We start from the raw sequence: 20,270 nt of genomic DNA, 5'->3' as shown, positions 1-20,270 counted from the left end.
TTTTTGAAGTAAACTAATTATTTATTAATGAAAAATAAGGTATTGTGACTGAGTATCTACTAAACTTCATTATAGTAATAAATATTTATGGTTATTCAATTATATCTTTTTTAAATTCTTAAGAGAAGCAATGACTCGGACGAGTAAACTCGGTATCTGTGGGGACCGAGCGAGAGAAGACGCGAGACCGGGTTTTCAGCGCAGAGCCGCAGACAGAAAACATTTAAATTGGGATAGAATTTGAAACTCTCTCTTCTACATTTCCTCCCAAATCTGCGATGAGTAGTGGCGCGAAACTCTGCAATCTTTTGGGGGAATTGGGGTATGAAGGGCACAAAACATTGGATCCAGACAGCTTCGAATGGCCCTTCCAGTACGAGGAGGCTCGACCTCTCCTCGATTGGATCTGCTCCAGTCTTCGCTCCACCAATGTCCTTTCTCCTGCCGAGCTCTCACTGTAAATTCTTCTCACGCATTTCGATTGGATGTTCTCTAATTCTTCGTTTTTAGGGCATTATTGCAGCTTTTGAATTTTGATCTTTTAGGGACTTGTTCACCTCAAATTGTTTATATAATCCATCGACACTGTAAACGAGAATAGAATTCTACTTAATTTACTTGTTTTAGAGTTTTTTTACCTTCAGATTTAATCGATCTCCAAGAATTTCATGGTGGAAAACATCGCAGTGGTTTCAGGTTCTAATCCATACCTAGTTAGATTATATCAACTGAATGATAATAATGTTAGATTGTTGATGGTTGCGACTAATCATTGACTATCGATACTCGAGAATTATTTTGAGTTAAAGTTTGTCGATTAAATCTGTAGAATAAGTCATAAAAATCCCAAACACATACTGGTTATCCTAAACATATTTTCTTCCAAATCTGTAAGGCTCCAGTGTTTTATTTATGTCTATCTTCTTGAAATTATTAACTTAATGATGCCAAGGAGGGCAAGGTCATAATTCTACTGGAGAAAATAATATGTTATGTAACAAATGTTAATAATAGAGCTCAGACCTGTAGTTCAGTTGGTTGAAAAATTGCAATGCAACATGGCTTCAAGTCCAACTTACCTTAACCCCCTCCCCAAAAAAATAAAAATCATAATAAGACATAAAAATTAAATGTTATTTTCTAAACGTGTTTCAAGTCAAATCGGGATGCCTGAGCCTTACCTGACTTCTGGCCAAGCTTCAATATCCAACTTGAACCTAACCAAGGTGTTAAATGTCTAGCCCAAGCCCTGTTCAAAGTTGAGTTGGGTCCGTTCAAGCCATACAAGAGACACACTGAAACCAAGATTTTGAACCTTGGTTTGAATGCATTGAGATTGTTGAGATCAAAATCTTTTACTTTCGTGTGTGCATTCATTTTACCTTCCTTTTGGCAACTTCTATGGTTTATTTTAATTGTTGATTTAGTTTTTATTTACTTTTCTTACTAATAGTACTTCCTATTTACTTTAGGTATGAACAGTTTGTAAAGGAAGGGAAACTATTAGAGGTATTATTCTTTTTCTCTCTTCTATGAGCATTCCTATTGTGGCACCTTGCAGTTATTGCACAATACAATTATTTTCAGTATTCCATCAATCATCATGCACAATGTTATAAATTTCACTTTTAGTGTCTATTTCTGTAAGTTGAAAATAGAGTTTTTTTTTTTTTACTAATGTGGGTATTATTTATAATTTTCTTTTTGGAAATGACGTAAATATTATGGAAATGATGTAATGAAATATTATGAAATGATAAGACAAGCATAAAAACACCCATAAGACGTACATGTGCATTTCACTTACAACTTTGGAGTAAGGAAAGTACGAAACAAGGTTTACAATCTTGTCTCGAGACAATGTCCTGGTCAGGAAAGAAATTGAGAATATCTCAATCATAATATTTAAAAACAATCCAAGACAATTCCAAACAATTCCAAAAATGTTTTGTGATTTGTGGTCAATGTTTTGTTCCATTCTTGGTCGAGACATTCCTAGATCGTATGAGTCTTTAGACCAAGGTAAAAACAATACATGCAAGTTTCTAAGGCTCTGAGAGTCCAATACAGCTCGACTTGCACAATAAATTTTTTAGTCAGGTTAATCAAATGCAAATAAAAAGATTAAAAAAATAGTTTCCCTACCATTTGAGGGAGTCCATGTTGTGGGTGGATGGTTTATTGCCTACATGTTTTCAATTTACCCTCTTGATTGTTTAAATTTATTAATTTTGATAAAATAACATTATTTATTGAGAGTAATATTACAAATTGAGTTACTTCATAATATACTTAGGACATCCTATATGCTTGCATTTGTTGATATATTTATTCTTATGACTTTTGTTTAATACAATATATTTGACCTAAAACTATGACAAAACAACATATTGAGGAGAAAAGAAGTATTTATGTCTGGCTTGAAAAATTGGGACCAAAGAGCTTTTGATATTTGATTTGAGGGTGTTAGAGGTGTTCTTGATCCAAGAGCCACCAAAAAGAGGTATTTTTTTAAAATGAAATTCTCTCTCATAACGAAGCTCAACTTCAAAAAATTATAATTTATCATCATTTTTAATGTTTGGTCTATATCTATATAATTTGACTGAATGTATCGAATTATGCTAGTTAATTCGGTCAAATTCTTAAGACTTAATTCATTTGTATTGTATAGATTTAGTTAATGGCATAACCATGCGGTGTTGTTTTTCTAACTTGGTATGTTTGGAGTTCTTTGACAAAACGTCTAAGAGCGTATTTTTTTGACATGTGATAGAAACAAGCATGATATAACACTCATAACTCTTGAAGGTGCCAACTTAGTTATGTTGGTAAGGCTTGTGGAGTGTTGATCCCATGACCTAGGTTCAAAAATCTGTTGAACCCACTTCACGCTTACCACTAACCCCCTTGCTTGCCTAGCGGAAAAAAAAACACTTATAATTCTTTATATTATAAAAATAAGTCATTTGGAGCAACATATGTAAGATCAATTTACGTTCAACACGTATTGTTGCAAGTAGCCAAAGTACTAACAATTTCAGATCCAAGATTTGTGGTTAATTGCTCAAAATCTTTATTAAATTCAATACAAACAAAATCACAATTATGGAAAAGGATGTCATTGAGCATACCTGTGACAGAATTGATGTGGAGTTCAACTATGGAGAAATGAACAAGGTAGCTGAATACCTTGCATCCATACTAACCCAGAGGGGTAGGGTCACCTTAGAACCTAGGGAATTTCCTATTGATTTTTTAATGGACCTTATTGTAAAGGATGTCATTGGGCATACCTGTGACAGAATGTTAAGGAGTATTGTTCTTTTCTGGTTGGGGGTCTTCCTAATCCTTCTTTAATTTTCAAAAAAAAAAAAAAAAGGTTAAAGAAAGATACTTGCATATGAGCACCCTTTATCTATAATCCTGACCAAGCAAACCAAGTTTTGTTTATTCACATCATTTGCATCATAAATATCATTATCCATTGCATTATGTTGCACATTTTCCATTTAGACACACTCATGTTGGTACAAACATTTATTATGTGACATGGATAAGTTTGTCAGGGGGAGGACTTGGACTTTGCTTATGAGAGCATTGCAGCCTTTTCAAGTAGGAGAGACAACCAGGAGGCTGTTTTTGGGGCTGAAGAAGGATTGAAAGATATCAGGTAACATTTTTCTCCCAGTAGTTAATTTATTACTTCCTGATTTTTGTTTTATTATTCCATTTTCCTTTTGTATGTTTGATTTATTGATGTAGTATTGGTTGTTGATGAACCACTGCAAACGATAAAAACTTTTTATGGTTCTTTACCACATTTCCTTGTATGGTCTATGATGACACAAAACATCATACGTTTCTTTCTAGCTTATAATATTTAGAGCATTTTGCACAAGGCCTGTTTAGAAAAAAAAACATGGTTAAATATTTTCAGGAGGACCAAATTCTGGGAATTATGAGTTATTTTCTTCACATTTTATGGGAGCAAATCTTTTAATTCCTTGAAGTTCCCTAGAATTCCCTTCAAAATTTGGGTCAACCAAACACAAGAAATTCCATTTTCAGGTTTCTTAATTTTTGGAAATCAGAAGTTTTGGAATCCAATTTTCAAAATTTCCATGCTTGGTTCCCAAACAGACCCCTTATGTAGAATTTCCTTGTGCCATTAAATTTGTAGCACAACTTTTGTGTAATAAGGAAAATTAGCATATTTAGGCTGCTTTTGGATGGGACCATGAATCGAAAAGGTGCATTTATTGGACTCTCCTAGTGTGACTAAGAGCTAATTCTTGGATGGTAAGTTTGTTTGATCAGTTTAAGCTTTGGGAAATTATCTACTTAGGAGAGGACAGTATATGCATGGTTTTGATAGAGTATTAACTGACAGCATATTTGCTGCCTAAGGAGATAAAATGACGGAAACTCAATTGGAACGGTTTGGGCTTGTACAACAGAGAGGAATAAGAACATTGGTGAGGAATGCTTGGTGCAAGTTGGAACTTGAAAAAGATGAATAGAAGGCAAAACTGATGTGAATTGAGATTAATAAGAAAATATTTGAAGACATATTTTGACAAAAGATATAGCAATTTATTGAGTTGGGCAATGAACCATGTTGAATGGATTATTCTCAAAGTGTGAAGTTCTCAGGCCAGACACATCATATTTTGACTTGTGACGGACTCTAGTGATCTCCCAATATATATTAGCGTTTATCATAGAGAATGCTTTCTCATTGAAAATGTTATTTGTAGCAATGTATTCTCTTATCAATGGGTATGTGATACATATCATGAGATATGCAATCAATAATCCATTATTTCCTTATTATCATATATAAGTAATTAATTTGTTCAAAAGTATCTAATATATAGCTTATAAACCATAAAACCTTTTTTTTTATTTTTATTTTTTATTATTTATTATTTTTGTGTGGGTGTGGGTGTGTGTGTTGGGGGAGGGGGGGGGGGTCCTCAAATCTGATACTTCGTACCCAAGTTGCTTGGAAACATGCACTTGTATCCATGTGACACACACATGACAAAAAATGATTCATGTTGTGGACACCAATATTTTTTATTAGACTTAGATGACGAAGAGAATGATGATGATTGTGAGAGCAGGAGAAAATCCTACCAGATTAGCGACTATGGTCATCCATGATGATGCCGACTGAAGCACACTCCCGTGAGCAGCAGGAAGACAGACCTGGCACATTGTTTCTACACTTTCTTTCTTTCTGTCTTTTTTTTTTTTTTTGCTGTCTCATACTTGGCATACTGTTGCTACACTTTTTTATTTATTTTTTTTTGGGGGGGGGGGGGGGGATTGGCAACATTGCAATATTCTGGTACTGGTAGTGATTAATGGCTTCTCTTCCTTAGAGATGCGACTCTGGAATACAAAGCAGAAGCGTTAGAATTGCAGAAACAGCTTAGGCAACTACAGTCTCAGTTTGATTTGCTCTCAGGCCAAGCTTCTACTTTGATCCAAGGAAGAAGGGCAAGGGTGGCAGCAACATCAGCAGTCAATGGACAACTCACTACGATAGATGATAAGCTTTCTGCTAGAAATTTAGAGGTACACTGGTATACCCTGTTTGACAATCTAATGCTTTATAAATTTACTACCTACATAACAGAGCATTTTTTAGTTATTGTGACTGATATTGGGAAGGGGATTGAAGCTCATGGTGAAGTTGGAAATACGAGCGAACTTGCATTAGTGTCCACTTCTATTGAAGATCATGTTTATATAATGTATTATTATAACTGGTTAATATTTTCATTTTTGCATATTGTCAATTGTCCTTGAAGTTATCACAGGATTATATTAACTAGAAAATATCATTGTGGTGGGATGCCTTGGAATTCAAGGATTATATTAACTAGAAAATATCATTGTGGAGGGATGCCTTGCAATTCAGATGCATCATTTGGACATCTAACATGCACATAAAGATGGGGTTGTGCACATACATGTATGCAAGTAGGATGGTGTGGGTATCCATATGTGCAGGTATGGATCGGTGGGCATCTGTGTATGTGTGTTACATTACCAGTCTGCATTTGCATTCATGGATTTCTCTTACCTGTTTTTTTTTTTTTTTGTTGCTCTATGGAAGATAATATGTAACTTTATGTTGCTTTTGCTAGCATTAGATCCATGCGTAGCTGGATATGTTTGCTGATAGAACATTTATAAGAAACATCCTTGATTCTAGGAGATTTTGGAAGCTCTCTGACCTATTTCTTTATAATTTAGATGAATGCCGTTCTTGGAAGAATTGCTTCTACTGCACAGGAGTTGGCTCACTTTCATTCTGGGGATGGTATTTTCTCCTTCCATGTCACTCAAAGTCTATGCTAATGGTTATGGGGGCATTGGGTTACAAAGCTAAAATTGCATGGTATAGTTGGTGCATGAGTTGTGTTAGTCTTTTGATAAGCAAAATTCTTTCCTGTTTAGGTTAAAGTGGGATATGATGCGCATGTTACATTTCCACCTCCCAAGAAACCTGTTAATAACTTTACGGAAAGCTATTCCATGCTAATATACATGTGGAAAATTTTGGTTTCCTTCACGGGCTATATTTCAGCTAATAGTGTTAGCTTTGGTACTTAACACTTGTCTCCTTGAAAAAATTGCTCAATATATAATTGGCCTTTTATTTTCAGATTTTTCTTCTCAAACGTTGCCATGGTCTTTGGCCAACATAACAATTACTTCTGCATGATTTTGTTTTTATTTTGCCTTCTGATGGGTTTTCGGTATTATCTATGCAGAGGACGGCATCTACTTAGCTTACTCTGACTTTCATTCTTATTTACTGGGAGATTCAGCTTGTACAAAAGAGTTAGACCAGTGGTTTGTGAAGCAGTTTGAAATGGTATCTACGTTTAGAACTGGATCTCTGCATTTTCTTATCTCCTGCATACTTTAATGTATGATTTTATATTGCAAGTATTTTGATGCATGATGTTTCATTCACTTATGCTACAAAATGTACTTTAGAGGCTCAAATTATGATGCATATCATGGAATAGAATACATATGGATAGCTTGTAGCTTGGTGACGAGAAGTGTTGTTCTTTCCTAGAAATTTTTGGACAGGACATCCAGAAAGAGTTTATCCTTTTTAGAAACGTATGTTGATCTATAAATAAAAGAATGAATCTAAGAGGGTTCGCTATAGCTACCTGCTACATAGCATCTAGTAATCTCAGTCTCAGTCCTGATGGCGTTAATATGTGTTTTCAATCAGGGTCCTTTTCAATTAGTTGCCAAAGAGGGTAAAGCTAAATGTTCGTGGATGAGTCTTGATGATAGCTCAAACGGCTTTGTACGAGGTACCCTTTATATCTTGCTTCCATTACTTCCATGGTGCTGCTTTAGTCTAGAGCACACTTCTCTATTCATGGAAGCTTGTAATTATTGCCTGTTGTGTATTCATAATATTTCATTCTATTTCTGTGGTTTCAGTTATGATATTTATATATAATTTAATGACCGTATAAAGGGAGTTAATGACAAAAATGGACTCAGGTTCTGCTTCTCGGTTGTGTGGCACTCAAAGTTGAAATTGTGCTTGTCCTCTGAATTTGTAATATTTGATAAATATAATTATCACTAAAGGCAAAAGAGAGTCACACGAAAGGAGGTCAAGAATACTTACCTTGATAACAGAATACAAAGCCAAAAAACAAAAGAGCAGCTGCCACATGTCCTCCGGACACACAAGCTCCCACCTAAAAATAATATCCTCAAAAGAGAATCCCCAAAATTATTGCACCCATAGAAAATGATGGCTAATATGTTGATGATGACTTTATGGACCGATGTTTCCTTTCCATGAAATTTTTTCCTTCCCTATCATTCCAAAGACCACAAAAAATAGCAAACGAAATCAGATTCCTTGGAATTATATTTCTAGAAAAGAAAGCAGTGGTTAGCCAACTTTGGAAAAGAGAATAAATTGAACTGGAAAGAAAATCCTGTTTCAATCAATTAGACGAATGAAATGAGACCAAATTGCTCGGGTGAAATGGGTAAATGAATTACAGTTTTATTTACCTTTGCATTAGGAAGAAAAATCAACTACAGTGATAGCAGGAAAAATTAGGTGATCCACAATCAAAATGTTATCTTAAGCAGCTTAAAAGCCACCCTAGAGGGAGTTCAAGACCCCAAATTATGGATGCTGGGAATTTGGATTTGTTTTAAAAAAAGTGAGCAGTGAATGATAAAATGATATAACTGAAAAATTACCATCAGGGCTCCTAGTCCATACCTGGTTATCTTCATCCAATAGAAAGATTGTATCAGATATACAATCTAGCTTAAGACTTGTCAATTTAGAATTTCGTGGTTCATTCAAATAACAAGATCTCCTGGGACTTTGCTTTAGGAGGAAGCTTCAATGATTGGGAGATCAAATCTATAGTTCGTCTGTTATATACAAGTGTGGGAATTGAGCTTTAAGGGGAGAATCACAATACCAAATGGAGATTCTCAGTAGATACCTATGGATTATGGGAAATTTTGGCTGATTTTTATTTCCTCTAGAGAGATGTTTTGCTTAGTTTATGCCTCTGATGGAATCTTAAGTTGACTTGGGCTCGAGTAGGATATCACCACCAGTTTACCCTCTTAGTTTCAAGTTGGCTTTCACTAATGGTTATTGTTTGGTCATTTTTTTTTTTTTGCAAAAAATCAGGAGCCTGTTAGGAGATTCATATAGATGGAGTGATGAAAATGGGAATAACGAGATGAGGAAGTGTCGCTTTGTTGATATAGATTTAGTGAGTAACTAAAAAATGCGAAAAGCTAGTATGTAAGACAACACGAACGGTCGGTTTAGTTCTCATCTACAATATTTTAATGGCAACCTTGTTTGATGCGACCCTTGAACAAAGAAGGTATCCAAGATGAGTACTTAGATAACGTTAAGTTTATTGGTGTTCAGGTATATGCGCGACTAGGGTGCCAGCTGTTGATTGCTGGATTCGCTTGCTCCCTGGTGTTACAGACTTGTTACCCACTTATATTCATTGTTTACTCCCTGCCTAATAAGTTGCCCTATTGTGATAGATTGTTGGTCAACATGGTATTAGAGTGGGAGGTCCGTATAGGTCACAAGTTCGATTCTTTCCACCCTTTGGGTGAGGCGGAGTATTGAGTGCGGGATTCGCCTGCTCCTGGGTGTTATGTATTATCGTATCCCTATTTAGCTTGTGATCTTCTTATATTCATTGTTCATCCCCTTCCTAATAGGTTGACCTTTTGGGACAGATGGTTGGTCAACACCAGCGTGCTACCATTGATCTTCATTGCAAAGTTGGCAAGTTTCTGATTATCTACTTTGTTCTTCCCCTTGGTGCTGGTTTTCTATATAAGGTCAATATGGGATTCTGTGATTAAATGCATTTAGTGGAAAATGGAAGACCCAAAATCTTCCCACAATGGCAGAGTTACCTCATCAAGAGTACCTTCTCCAACTTGTGAACATACAACCAAGGTTCGAAGTATCATAGCGTCTAAGATTGAGATGCTGGAATCCCAACAGAATAATTGAAGATTTGCTTGCATGCAAGGCAGAAAGATTGCATGAGAATGTATGAAATGAGAAAGAAAGATGGATTTAGCTGCAGTGAGGAACTAGGGAAGCTAGAAGTTTACACTTACGGTCCAGATGATGAGAATATATTTAATAAATAGCAGTACTGGCGAGTGAACTTCCTCTTGTGTGATCAGAATAAAATATTCATTCTGTTAATAGCTCACATTCTTTATGCTTCCTAGTTCCTGCATAACTAATACAAACACAAATGAATGCATCTATGTGCTTTCATTTATTTTCGGCTGTTATTGGGTATTTTGATTGCGTGATGATTTACTTCCACATTTTGACACGTAAGAGAGTTTTTCTCTCTGAGCTACAGCTGAGTTTATATGTTTGTGTTTATATCTTTCATTTCATATAATGATATAAATGCATTCATCATTTTATGATTGTATTAAAAATGAATGGCTATTGCAGCGGATTCAGAGAAATCTCACCATCAACGTGTAGCAGAGCTGCAACGACTTCGCTCTATGTAAGCCATCTTACCTAGCTACTTGTTCTTTTCGAACAAATTACCTTTTCAATTATTTCTCCTATTGGGCTTCTTGTGTCTGGATATGGATCCATTTATGTGTTTGTAGTAGATTTCACTTCATATTATGAAGTTTTCTTCTCATTCCTTGGTTTGGTATTATTGGAATGTTATTTTCAGAGGTGTTTTTATTTTTTTTTATTTTTAATCTGTATGGAAAATTGTTCATGTTTTACATAAACTCTTACTGAAAATGTAACATTTGGTTCAATGTTTTTGACCTTTTCCCCTTCAATGAATTAACAGAGAAAGTGAAAAAACATAAGGAATAAATGTGTACCGATGTCAGCATATCGGGCTTGTGGCCATATGTCAGTATTAGTGTTGGAAACCTACATCTTTGTCTGTGAAATCTTATTACAAATAGGGTCCTTCATACATAGAATACAATATATAGTGTCTTTAATAGCAACTATGTATATAGAATTCGCTTTCACCTACTAATGTATATATTAGTAACATGTAGCAACTATGACTTCAAGCCACACAATATATTATTATCACCACCTTTTTTATAATTTTTTTTCTCTTTTGATCACGTATTGACAGATAATCTCTTTTCTACTTGTTTCTTTTACTAACAAAATCTAAGTAACATCCTACCAAAGTACGGTTTTTGATTATGTTGAATCCTTTTTCTCTAGACGCATTTGTTTTGCTTTCAGTTACCTAGTTGGTCAACATCGTTTTGATTAGTGATTGATTGTGACCCGAAAAGATTGAAGTTCATAATATATTTCATGATTCTAGTACATTAAGAGGTTCTTGTGTATGGGTTTAAAGTTTTAAGTAATAACAACCTGTACAATATTTGTTCCTTTTTAGACAAGATCAATCCACTAAGTGTTTTGTGGTTATATCTGGTTATCTCATGGTTTACAAACTATCCAATACTACACCAGATTTGGGACAAGTGAGAGACAATGGGTAGAAGCCCAAGTTGAAAATGCCAAGCAACAAGCTATTCTCACAGCGCTTAAATCTCAAGTAGCATCGGACGAGGCTCACATTCATCTCGATCTTCATTCTCTTCGGTATGGTACATCTTTTGAATCATAATTAGTATCTAGTATTGATGTGCCCTGCAAGTGTTCTTTAAAAGATTATGCAGTATGATATTTTTCTTCAGTTTTCGTAATATGTCCAGGAAACTTTTATCCAATGTCTGGTTTGACTTCTCCCCCCTTAAATCTATACATTAAACTTCATAGTATCTTTGATAAGTTAAGAATGTCTTGCGAAATGTGGTCCCAAGTAGTGTTTTAAAGAGCGGTTGTGGCTTGCCTCTGGGTAGGGCCCCCACATAGCACCCCATGCCTTATTATAAGACTCCTGCATGATGCCAAATACCTAATTAAAAAGATGGAAAAGTTCATGAAGCATACAACTCTTCCAACTTAGGTGGGCAATTAATGAGCAAATGCTATTTTGTTTTTGGCCAAAATCATACATTTTTCTTTTGTTTTCTTGGAATGCTATATACTATAAACTTACATTTTACCATGTATTTATCTCATGGAATTACCCTTATTGATGAACTGAAATAACTTGTAGATCACTTCTGATGCTTTTGTTGTCACCAAGCAGGAGAAAACATTCTGAACTGGCAGGAGAACTTTCAAATCTATACCGGAAAGAGGATAAGTTGTTATCCGAGGTTTGCACTTTGATTCTAATTATGGTTTCACTTTAAGTTTATAGTTATACAAATATAATTAGTAAATGAGTTTAGATTTTACATAAACTCAAATAGATGTTTGTATTGTATAATTTTAACATTTTGAAAAATAGATGTTTCCTTCAAAGGGACAACGAATATTTGGTAGACGCTCCTACTACTTGGTGTTTTGAGAACACCCCCCTCCCCTTGAATCTCGCACTCATTTCTGCTTTGTGCAACTAGGACCAGACTCTGAATGCGGCAAATGGTAGTTTCTTCTACAAGATCACAAGATTTTTCAAGAATACTTCATTTATTCATTGGTGGTGGAAGGAACTCTTTGACTTTTGCTAAATTGACAAAAGGCTTGGGGGACTCTCCAAGGGTACTAACAAATGTCATTGATAACATAGGATAGCAGTTTATTAAGGGATGCTCTCTTATATTTTGTCATACACCAAGTGGAGTGAACAATGTGACAAAGTCCTTAGCCAAGGGAGGCATTAATTTGAACTTTTTTGCTTATGAATTTACTTCTTGAACCTTTGCTGCTAGTTTGATCTTAAATACAAGTTTTCATTTGCCCAAAAGGGAAATCTCATTTTTATTAAGTTGATATTTGAGTAATGCACAGATATAACTGCTATCAATCCTGTACTTAGTAGACTATGAAAGGACTAATCAAATAAACAAACAGGGAAGAATATTCTTAATTTCTGATGTAGTGTTGTTTAAAGATTCAAACCTAAGACAACTAGGACAATTTATTCAGAATTAATAGCAAATGGAATAATTGCTCAGGTACCATCAAATTATATGATATGAGCAGTTTAACATACACTATAACAAATGACTAGTCCTTTAAACAAAAGAAAACTAGAAACTGGTTATATAATAACCAAGGTAGGATTTAGCTGAGGAAAAATGATGATAGAATTGATGTTAGTATGTTACTGATGAATAACTACTCAAAATGACAGTTGAACCATACATCGGAAATATGATATTTTGGGACCTTAATATCAATTTCTCGGAAATAACAAGATGTGATTCACCCATGGGGAAGGGGTTCAAAAAGGTGCAATAATTTTATGAGACAACCATAGAATGACTAATAGGATTTGAGTGAGTAATATGAACAGGACAAATGAATGAGGTATAGACTTGCACAAATTTTAGTTGACAACAGACTGTTGAGTTTCCTGAATGTGCTTTAAACCTGTGGTGCCACTTATGAATTTTACTGATGTGTCTGTACTAGTGTTATCCCGCAAATAGAAGGGCCTGCTTGCTGTTCAATATCTTTCAAATGGTAATGACTTTTGTAGTAAAAATAGAGTTCAAGGTCGGTATGAATGTTATGTTGGGTGGGTTTCTAGTATTGTCACACAATGGATCTTGGATGTCATTGGTATGCACATTCAACATATGTTTCTATTAGAAGGAAAAAAAATGGATAGAGTCTGGTGGATTTATTTGTTATGAATTTGTTGCATCATATGTTCTTGAAATTGTGACGCTGTAAATTCCTAGACCTTCAACAGTTCAAAAATGAGTAGGGTCAAGAATCTAGGAATTGTAGATATGTAACTTTTTTTTTGGATAGCTATAAGCAGGTGAAGGCAGGGATTTGACCCCAAGTCTGTGATATTACCACTCACAGACTGCCACCTCACCGAGGTGGCACCTTCAAAATGATTTCACGAAAATCTTTCAATAGATAACAATTCTTGTTTTATTTTAGCATCCTACTATTCCTTCATTAATGCAGTTGAATGCCTAGACCGCCAGATGAATGGATTTCTTTATCTTCTCGGCAATATTTAGTTGACAGGATTTTTTTAGCATTTTTTCTTCTACATTATTAAAATAAAGTCATGAGATGGAATCTATGATCTTGCCGTTTTATTTGTGACTTTCATTCTCCCTTCTTGAAAAGATTTCACATTACCTTTGCTATTAGGAGTTCTTACATATGCAAGGTCGATGATTTCCTTAACTTTCCTCTTAAGAAATTTCCTACATTTCCTTGCAGACTATTCCAGATCTATGTTGGGAGCTTGCTCAACTCCAAGACACATACATATTGCAAGGTATTGCAAGTATTGCTTTTTGTTGAAATGGAGACAAATTTAACATCCATCTTGATATTATCTTATCTTGGTTCCCATTTAAACTTTTATAGGTGATTATGATTTAAAAGTCATGCGCCAAGAATTCTATATCAGTCAACAAAAAGTGGTATGTTTTTCCTATTTACGACATTTTATGTTATTTAATGCGTTCAGATGCATTGACTTCAAGCTATTAAAAGTGAAAGTATGAAACCCATAAACCTGTTCTAACAATAGCAATACTTTACATTGGTTTTCCTTTAAATAGAATTTACTTGCCATTGTTAATATTTTGTCTAACTACACCAGCTATCCTCAAGTTAATCCACAGTTTGTTTACTCAGCATCTCCGGTGTATTAGCTGGCTTTTCCGTGGTATGTTTAGGTGTTCTACATACACATGTTCAAATTATAAAGGAAAGGGGTAAACATCCCCACTATACAAAGCCACCAACAGGGTGCCATTGAACAAACTTAAGCTACTAAAAATTATGCAAAATATCCAAGTTAAGTCCACTCAAGAACAACCTCATTTAATTTGAAAATAATATCTTCAAAGTGAACCCTTTTTATTTTTTTGAGGATAGAGATTCAATGGAAAAAAAAAATTGGTTTTACCTTCTCAAATAATTGATTATGGCAAACTGTATTTGTCTGAGTAGAAATAAAAACAGCTGTTCTTTGCTGTCCAGAGAGAATTGTCAAAAAAATGCATTCACTGATGATAAGAGCATCCATATTCCAAAGAAGAAAGAGCTGTATATGATTCTTTGGAAAATCCACCTTACCAGCCTTTTAAAGAATCTTATATTCTCATTCTGAAAATGAGATAATTGAGCACCTAAAATTCTTCTAAAGCTTGCACCAATAAAACACCAACATGGAAATATTGGTAACTTTATGAACCTCAATCTCCTTTCCTTCCAGATGCCCAACAAACAGCAACGAGAAGAACCTTTTGCTGAACCTTTCTTTTACACTAAACAGACCACTTTGCATCCCAGGGATTTTTTTCCCATTATCGTTTCTGAACAATCGTTCTGTAATATTTAACCCATCGAATTTATTGGCTTATGAAATCATATTTGATGTTTCTCTTCACTTACTGAATAACCTAAATCCATGAAAAGATGAACTGTTTTGGTACTTAATCCAATCTGATTTTCTCTGTTGTGCAGTTCATACATCATCTGCTTAACCAACTTGCTAGGCACCAATTTTTGAAAATAGCTTGCCAACTGGAGCATAATACCATGCTTGGAGCTTATTCTTTGCTGAAAGTTATTGAATCAGAATTGCACAGTTACCTGTCAGCAACAAATGGCCGTGTGGTATGCAGAAATCAGATTACGTCTTTTGCATGATATAGTGGACTCCTTTTTCTCATTCTGCTGGGATATATGAGATGCAAAAAAACCAGGCATTAGATTGAACAAAAAAAGAAAAAGAAAAAACAACTTCTATTTCACCATAGCGTTTTTTATGGCTTTTTCCTGAAAATTATGCCACAAACCAATCTCTGGAATCCTGTTTATAACAACGATAGAATGGTTGTCATTCTCTTAAGTATTACTGTCCTTTGTGATAATCAACTTAAGGCTCTTCTTATGTATCACATATTGCAGACTTACCTATAGCTTTACAACGCTGGTGTATCTGACATTTATATTGATTTAGGGCCGTTCCCTGTCACTGATTCAAGCCGCATCAGAAGTACATGAACAAGGAGCTGTTGATGACCGGGACACGTTTATGCATGGTGTTAGAGATCTTTTAAGTATCCATTCAAGTAAGCTCACAATATCTTTTTTTTCTCGTAGGATAGGCCAAGTGTTCTTCCAGTATTCATCTTACACTTTGTGAGTTTGTGTATCCTTGTGCAGATGCTCAAGGTGTATTGCCATCATATGTGTCAGCACCTGGCATTGTTCAGCAGATATCTGTCCTTCATTCTGATTTACTAAGCCTTCAATCTGACCTTGAAAATTCCCTTCCGGAGGACAGAAACAGATGTATCAATGAGCTGTAAGTGAACCTTATTTATCTAAAACAAATGTCTCATCTCTGCTTCAATTGTAGTCCTTATATAATTAGAAGTATATTACCATTTTCAATCAGCATAATTCAAAATCCATCTGGGGTGTCTTTTGGGGACTTTGTATTTAGATGGGATATTCTTTGTAATTAGTTGGTTGGCTTTTTGGTGTTTTTTTTTTTGTTTTTCTTTCTTGTTTGGGGGCTATCTCAGCCTCCTTTGTACTCTCCTATTGATATTTATAAAATCTTTATACTTATTAATAAAAAACTATTTTAAAGAGAAAAGAGAAGAGCGAGGATAACTACCAAAATCAGGAATTTTTAGGAGTTAGAGTGGTGCCTTAGATTCATTATTCTTTCCCTATTTTGATAAGTTATTGATCCTGTTCATAGGGATTTTTTAATTGTTTCTTGAAACAATAATCAGATCAACTTAGGTTGTTAATCATGGATTTCATTTGGATCATACCAAATCATATTTTGATGATTGTTCCAGTGGCTATCTTATTGGATCCATGCTTTACCAATTAAAAGATGATCATCGTGCATGGATAGAGATGATTTTACATGTTCTCTTTCATTGGTTGGGTTAAATTGTCTTTTTCTCATTATCTTTGACTTTGTTTTCCCTTCATTTTGAAATAGGTGTACTCTTATCCAAAGTTTACAGAAACTGCTATTTGCATCTTCAGCTACTGCACAACCAATATTGACACCTTGGGTACACTCTTTGCCTATATGTCTTATTGTCTTGTTGTATGCTTGTTCTGTTTATATCTTTTTGATCTTATTCCTTATCTTTTATCATTAATGAGTTCGAAATCTTGTTCAATTAACATCAGAACACCTTTATTAAGCAATGATTAAAACATACATACTCTTGGTGTAGTTAGAGAAGAAGAAAAGAAAACTAGCTGAAATATGCAAATATATCATGGTAAATCAGTTCTCTTTGTGCAGAATTGACAGATTCCTAGTCTCCAGCTCTTAGGTATTGCATTTTTTGGGTACTTCTCTGTATTAACTACAAAGTGGTGTTTGATCACATTCCAATGATGAAATTTTTCTTGAAGTAGAAATCAAAAGTATGACTAAAGGAAGGCAACAGCAGTATCAGTTCTTATCATCATATCACTAACACGGGGGGTGGCAAGAACATGTACCAGTTTATGGTTGACAATCCCCATGTGGTTGATGAGGGTATGACAGTTGATGTTAGAATCTACCGCCATTATATACAGTGTTTTATGCATCCAGACTGGGTGTTGATGTTCTAAATTTTGATTGATTGAGTCTTGAGCAGTGTATGGTTGGAGAAACTGTTCGAGGATGAAATATTCAAACAAAAAGAGACGTGAAAGAGAGAGCTCCGTGCAGGAAATGTTTCCCTCTTTTAGTTTTCAATTAAGTGTTGGAGTAATCATGCGGAGTGATTTCATGACAGTAGTCAACGACTTTTATCACTCCTATCCCCAAGGAGCTGAGTTTCTTAAAGACCTCGGGTTAGTTGGCCTAATAAGCCGTATTGAAGATCATCTAAGGCTCTGGCCTTGAGGATGAAGGTCTTGACAATGCTCATATCACCTATCACGTTTTTGAGGGCCATTTGCAAAGGGGAGGTAATTTTGTCTCTATGGAGTGCTAATAGAAAAGTAGAGCATTGATTCCAGAGTTTGGTAAGGTGCCCCAAATATCCTATATAAGATAGATATGGAGAAAATCTAGCACCATATGAATCGTAGAATTTTGGATTGCATGTTTAGAGTTATGGGATTTGGTCTATGGTGGAGGAAATGGATCACATGTTTTAGAATGGCTTCCCTTCCACTCATTCTTGATTCCTTTATCTAGTTGACTTTGTTTTGATTACATTCTTTGAATTCAGTTCGTCTCCGAATCATGTTTAAATCAAGTCATTCACCTTCTTTTAACCGGCACTTATAATTCTTATTTAGCAAAAAAAAAGCCACTTATTATTTAGAAACCTTGTGTATGTTTCTACTTATTTGCCAGGCCTCACCATTCTCACATTGATTATGTGGTCTTATAATACTCTTTTCTAGTTATTTTTCATATGCTGATTTGATGATTTTCTGACTATACAATTGTTGATAATGCTTCCAGCCACTAATGAAAGAGCTAGTGGACATGGAAAAGGTGAACGCACAACTCTCTGCTGCAGTTGAAGAAGTGACACGTGAGCATCGTGAGAAGGCTGAGGTGATCACTTTATTTTATCCTCTATACTTGTATTTGTGTTAATCATTTCAAACTCATACATCTGGAACTAGTTAGTCATCAAAAAACATACAACGGGCAAGCCACCGGCTGTGCAGATATAGCGTAAACATGTTACTAATCGAGGTCTCTCCCACTGACCGACCAATAATTAACCAATGTGTCAGATCTAGTTCGATCTTAGATTAGACAATTTAGAGTGCTTGATCAGTCGATCATATGCTTTCCAGGTTAAAACCTATCCAGGATATAACCCACAAATTAAACAGTCTAAACTGATAGATAGGTGGTCCACATTGGCATTATATTACCAACGTCAATGGTCCCGGCATGGCAATTTGACTGACATGCAAGTTGAGCACTTTGTTGCCTTCGCTTGGAGAATGAGGAATCAGCGGATCATCTTCTTCTGCACTGTTGTTTATCTCGTGAGATTTGGTCCCATTTCTTGTCCCTTTTGGGGATGGAGGGTTGCTTCCCTTCTTCTGTGCAGGCATTGTTAGCAAGTTGTTTCAGTTGGGGGTTTGAACTTTACCAATTCGAAACGTGTTTTGTGGGGTTTTATTCCTTTTACGGTTTGTTGTAGTATTTGGAAGGAGAGAAACAACCAAACTTCTAAAGGGTAAGTTTCAAATCCCCATGACATTGTGTTGGCTGCCTAAGCTCTTTTGTTTTCTTTTTTTGGGTGTAAATTGTTTAAAGAGTTTTGAGGCTTCTTTTTAGAGGACTTTGTTGCAAGGTGGAATAGGGTTTGTAACCTAGTTTTGGAGTCGTGTTTTTGTGGGTTGTTCACTTTGTGCCTTTTGATAGGTTTTCTTTCTTGTACTCCTTTTGGGTGGTCATCTCAACCCCCATTTTTTTAATGAATTTATCTTCATCTTTACCTATCAAAATAATAATATCATGGATACCCAAGCGACTTCTATCATTAATGCTTTTTCATTAGCAGTTTTTGTAGTATATATACATATAACTCTTTATCACCATGTTCTGGTGTTGTGCTGGTACAGATTGTAAAGCATCATCCACATGAGGTTGGGCGAGAAAGGCAGGTTTTTGTCGACTTCTTTTGCAACCCAGACCGTCTGAGAAACCAAGTTAGAGAATTGACAGCTAGAGTCAACGCTCTGCAACTTTAGAGTGGGATTATATTATACTAAATTCGTCTGAGGCCAGGTTCTTCAGTTGCCATTAAATAGCAAACTGTGAGGAAAACTGCTTGCTATGAAATGTAATTTGTTTGGAAGACGACCAACTGTGAATCATAAAGTAATTATAACCATTACTTGTTTCAGTCCATCATAGATAATTATTAGTGGAAACGGTTTTCAGTGTGATCATCTCTCTTCACAATGTAGATTTTTTTTTTGCAATTCTACGCTCAAGTTGAGATGGCTCTAAATGTGGATTGTTATATAGTGATGGGCCCCTCTGTTGGGATGTTGCAAATGTCATCTGAGTGACTATTTTCTGGCATAACATACAGCCCATTAAGGGGGTCTTTATGTTATGGCTAAGGCTTAAGATTATCGAATTAATTGTCAGAATCTTTCCCAAACTTAAATGGGCATGAAGTAACTTTTTAGTTTGAACTGTGCTTGGGCTGAGATATTTGAACCAAACCCACTAATTGGTTTGGATTTGGGATATGGTCTTGGGCAATCCACTCTCTTCCGTACTCCTAATTCTTTAAAGCTTCGTTTGAGAATACAGTGAGGAGGTCTCCACGGTTACAAAATAATTATTGCGTAAGAGGTGCTTCTTTTGCTAACAACTTCTGCGGGTATATTTGATTAAAAGGTCTTTTTAATTTTTAATTCAGAGCTGTTTCCTTTTATCTATTAAAAAATAAAAAAAATAAAAAATAAGAGCTGAAAACTTCTATTCCTGATTTTTGTAATACACAAATTATTTTGCCACACCAATTGTTTATTCCAACACATCTCTCTCTCTCCAATTTTGATGGAGAAACTTACGACCAAGATCAAGAGATTTTGAATCTTGATTTTTGTTGAATTTCTGAGGAAGATTAACAAGTGGCGCTTAACGGATATATCT

The 20,270-nt window shown here is 35.2% G+C and overlaps 1 protein-coding gene across 2 annotated transcripts; it reads left to right on the top strand.

The window, feature by feature from the left end:
- The first annotated feature begins 239 nt into the window (after positions 1-239).
- AUG3 (HAUS augmin-like complex subunit) lies at positions 240-19,552 on the top strand. 2 transcript variants are annotated; one of them, XM_086449240.1, is made up of 18 exons: positions 240-457; positions 1,473-1,509; positions 3,570-3,673; positions 5,391-5,586; positions 6,271-6,337; positions 6,792-6,895; positions 7,271-7,355; positions 10,049-10,103; positions 11,066-11,197; positions 11,751-11,820; positions 13,859-13,916; positions 14,009-14,064; positions 15,116-15,268; positions 15,615-15,726; positions 15,821-15,962; positions 16,620-16,695; positions 18,099-18,194; positions 19,223-19,552. In XM_086449240.1, the coding sequence occupies exons 1-18, from the start codon at positions 279-281 to the stop codon at positions 19,349-19,351; spliced, it is 1,851 nt and encodes a 616-aa protein (XP_086305366.1). In that variant the 5' UTR covers positions 240-278; the 3' UTR covers positions 19,352-19,552. The 2 variants fall into 2 exon arrangements, with proteins under 2 accessions (XP_086305366.1, XP_086305365.1); XM_086449239.1 differs by having other exon boundaries at positions 241-457; positions 10,046-10,103.
- The last annotated feature ends 718 nt before the right edge of the window (positions 19,553-20,270 follow it).

Source organism: Akebia trifoliata, chromosome 8 (assembly GCF_017979445.1).
Source record: "Akebia trifoliata isolate Shusen 1 chromosome 8, ASM1797944v1, whole genome shotgun sequence".
NCBI classification, from domain to species: domain Eukaryota; kingdom Viridiplantae; phylum Streptophyta; class Magnoliopsida; order Ranunculales; family Lardizabalaceae; genus Akebia; species Akebia trifoliata.
This window is presented reverse-complemented; position numbering and strand designations above follow the sequence as displayed.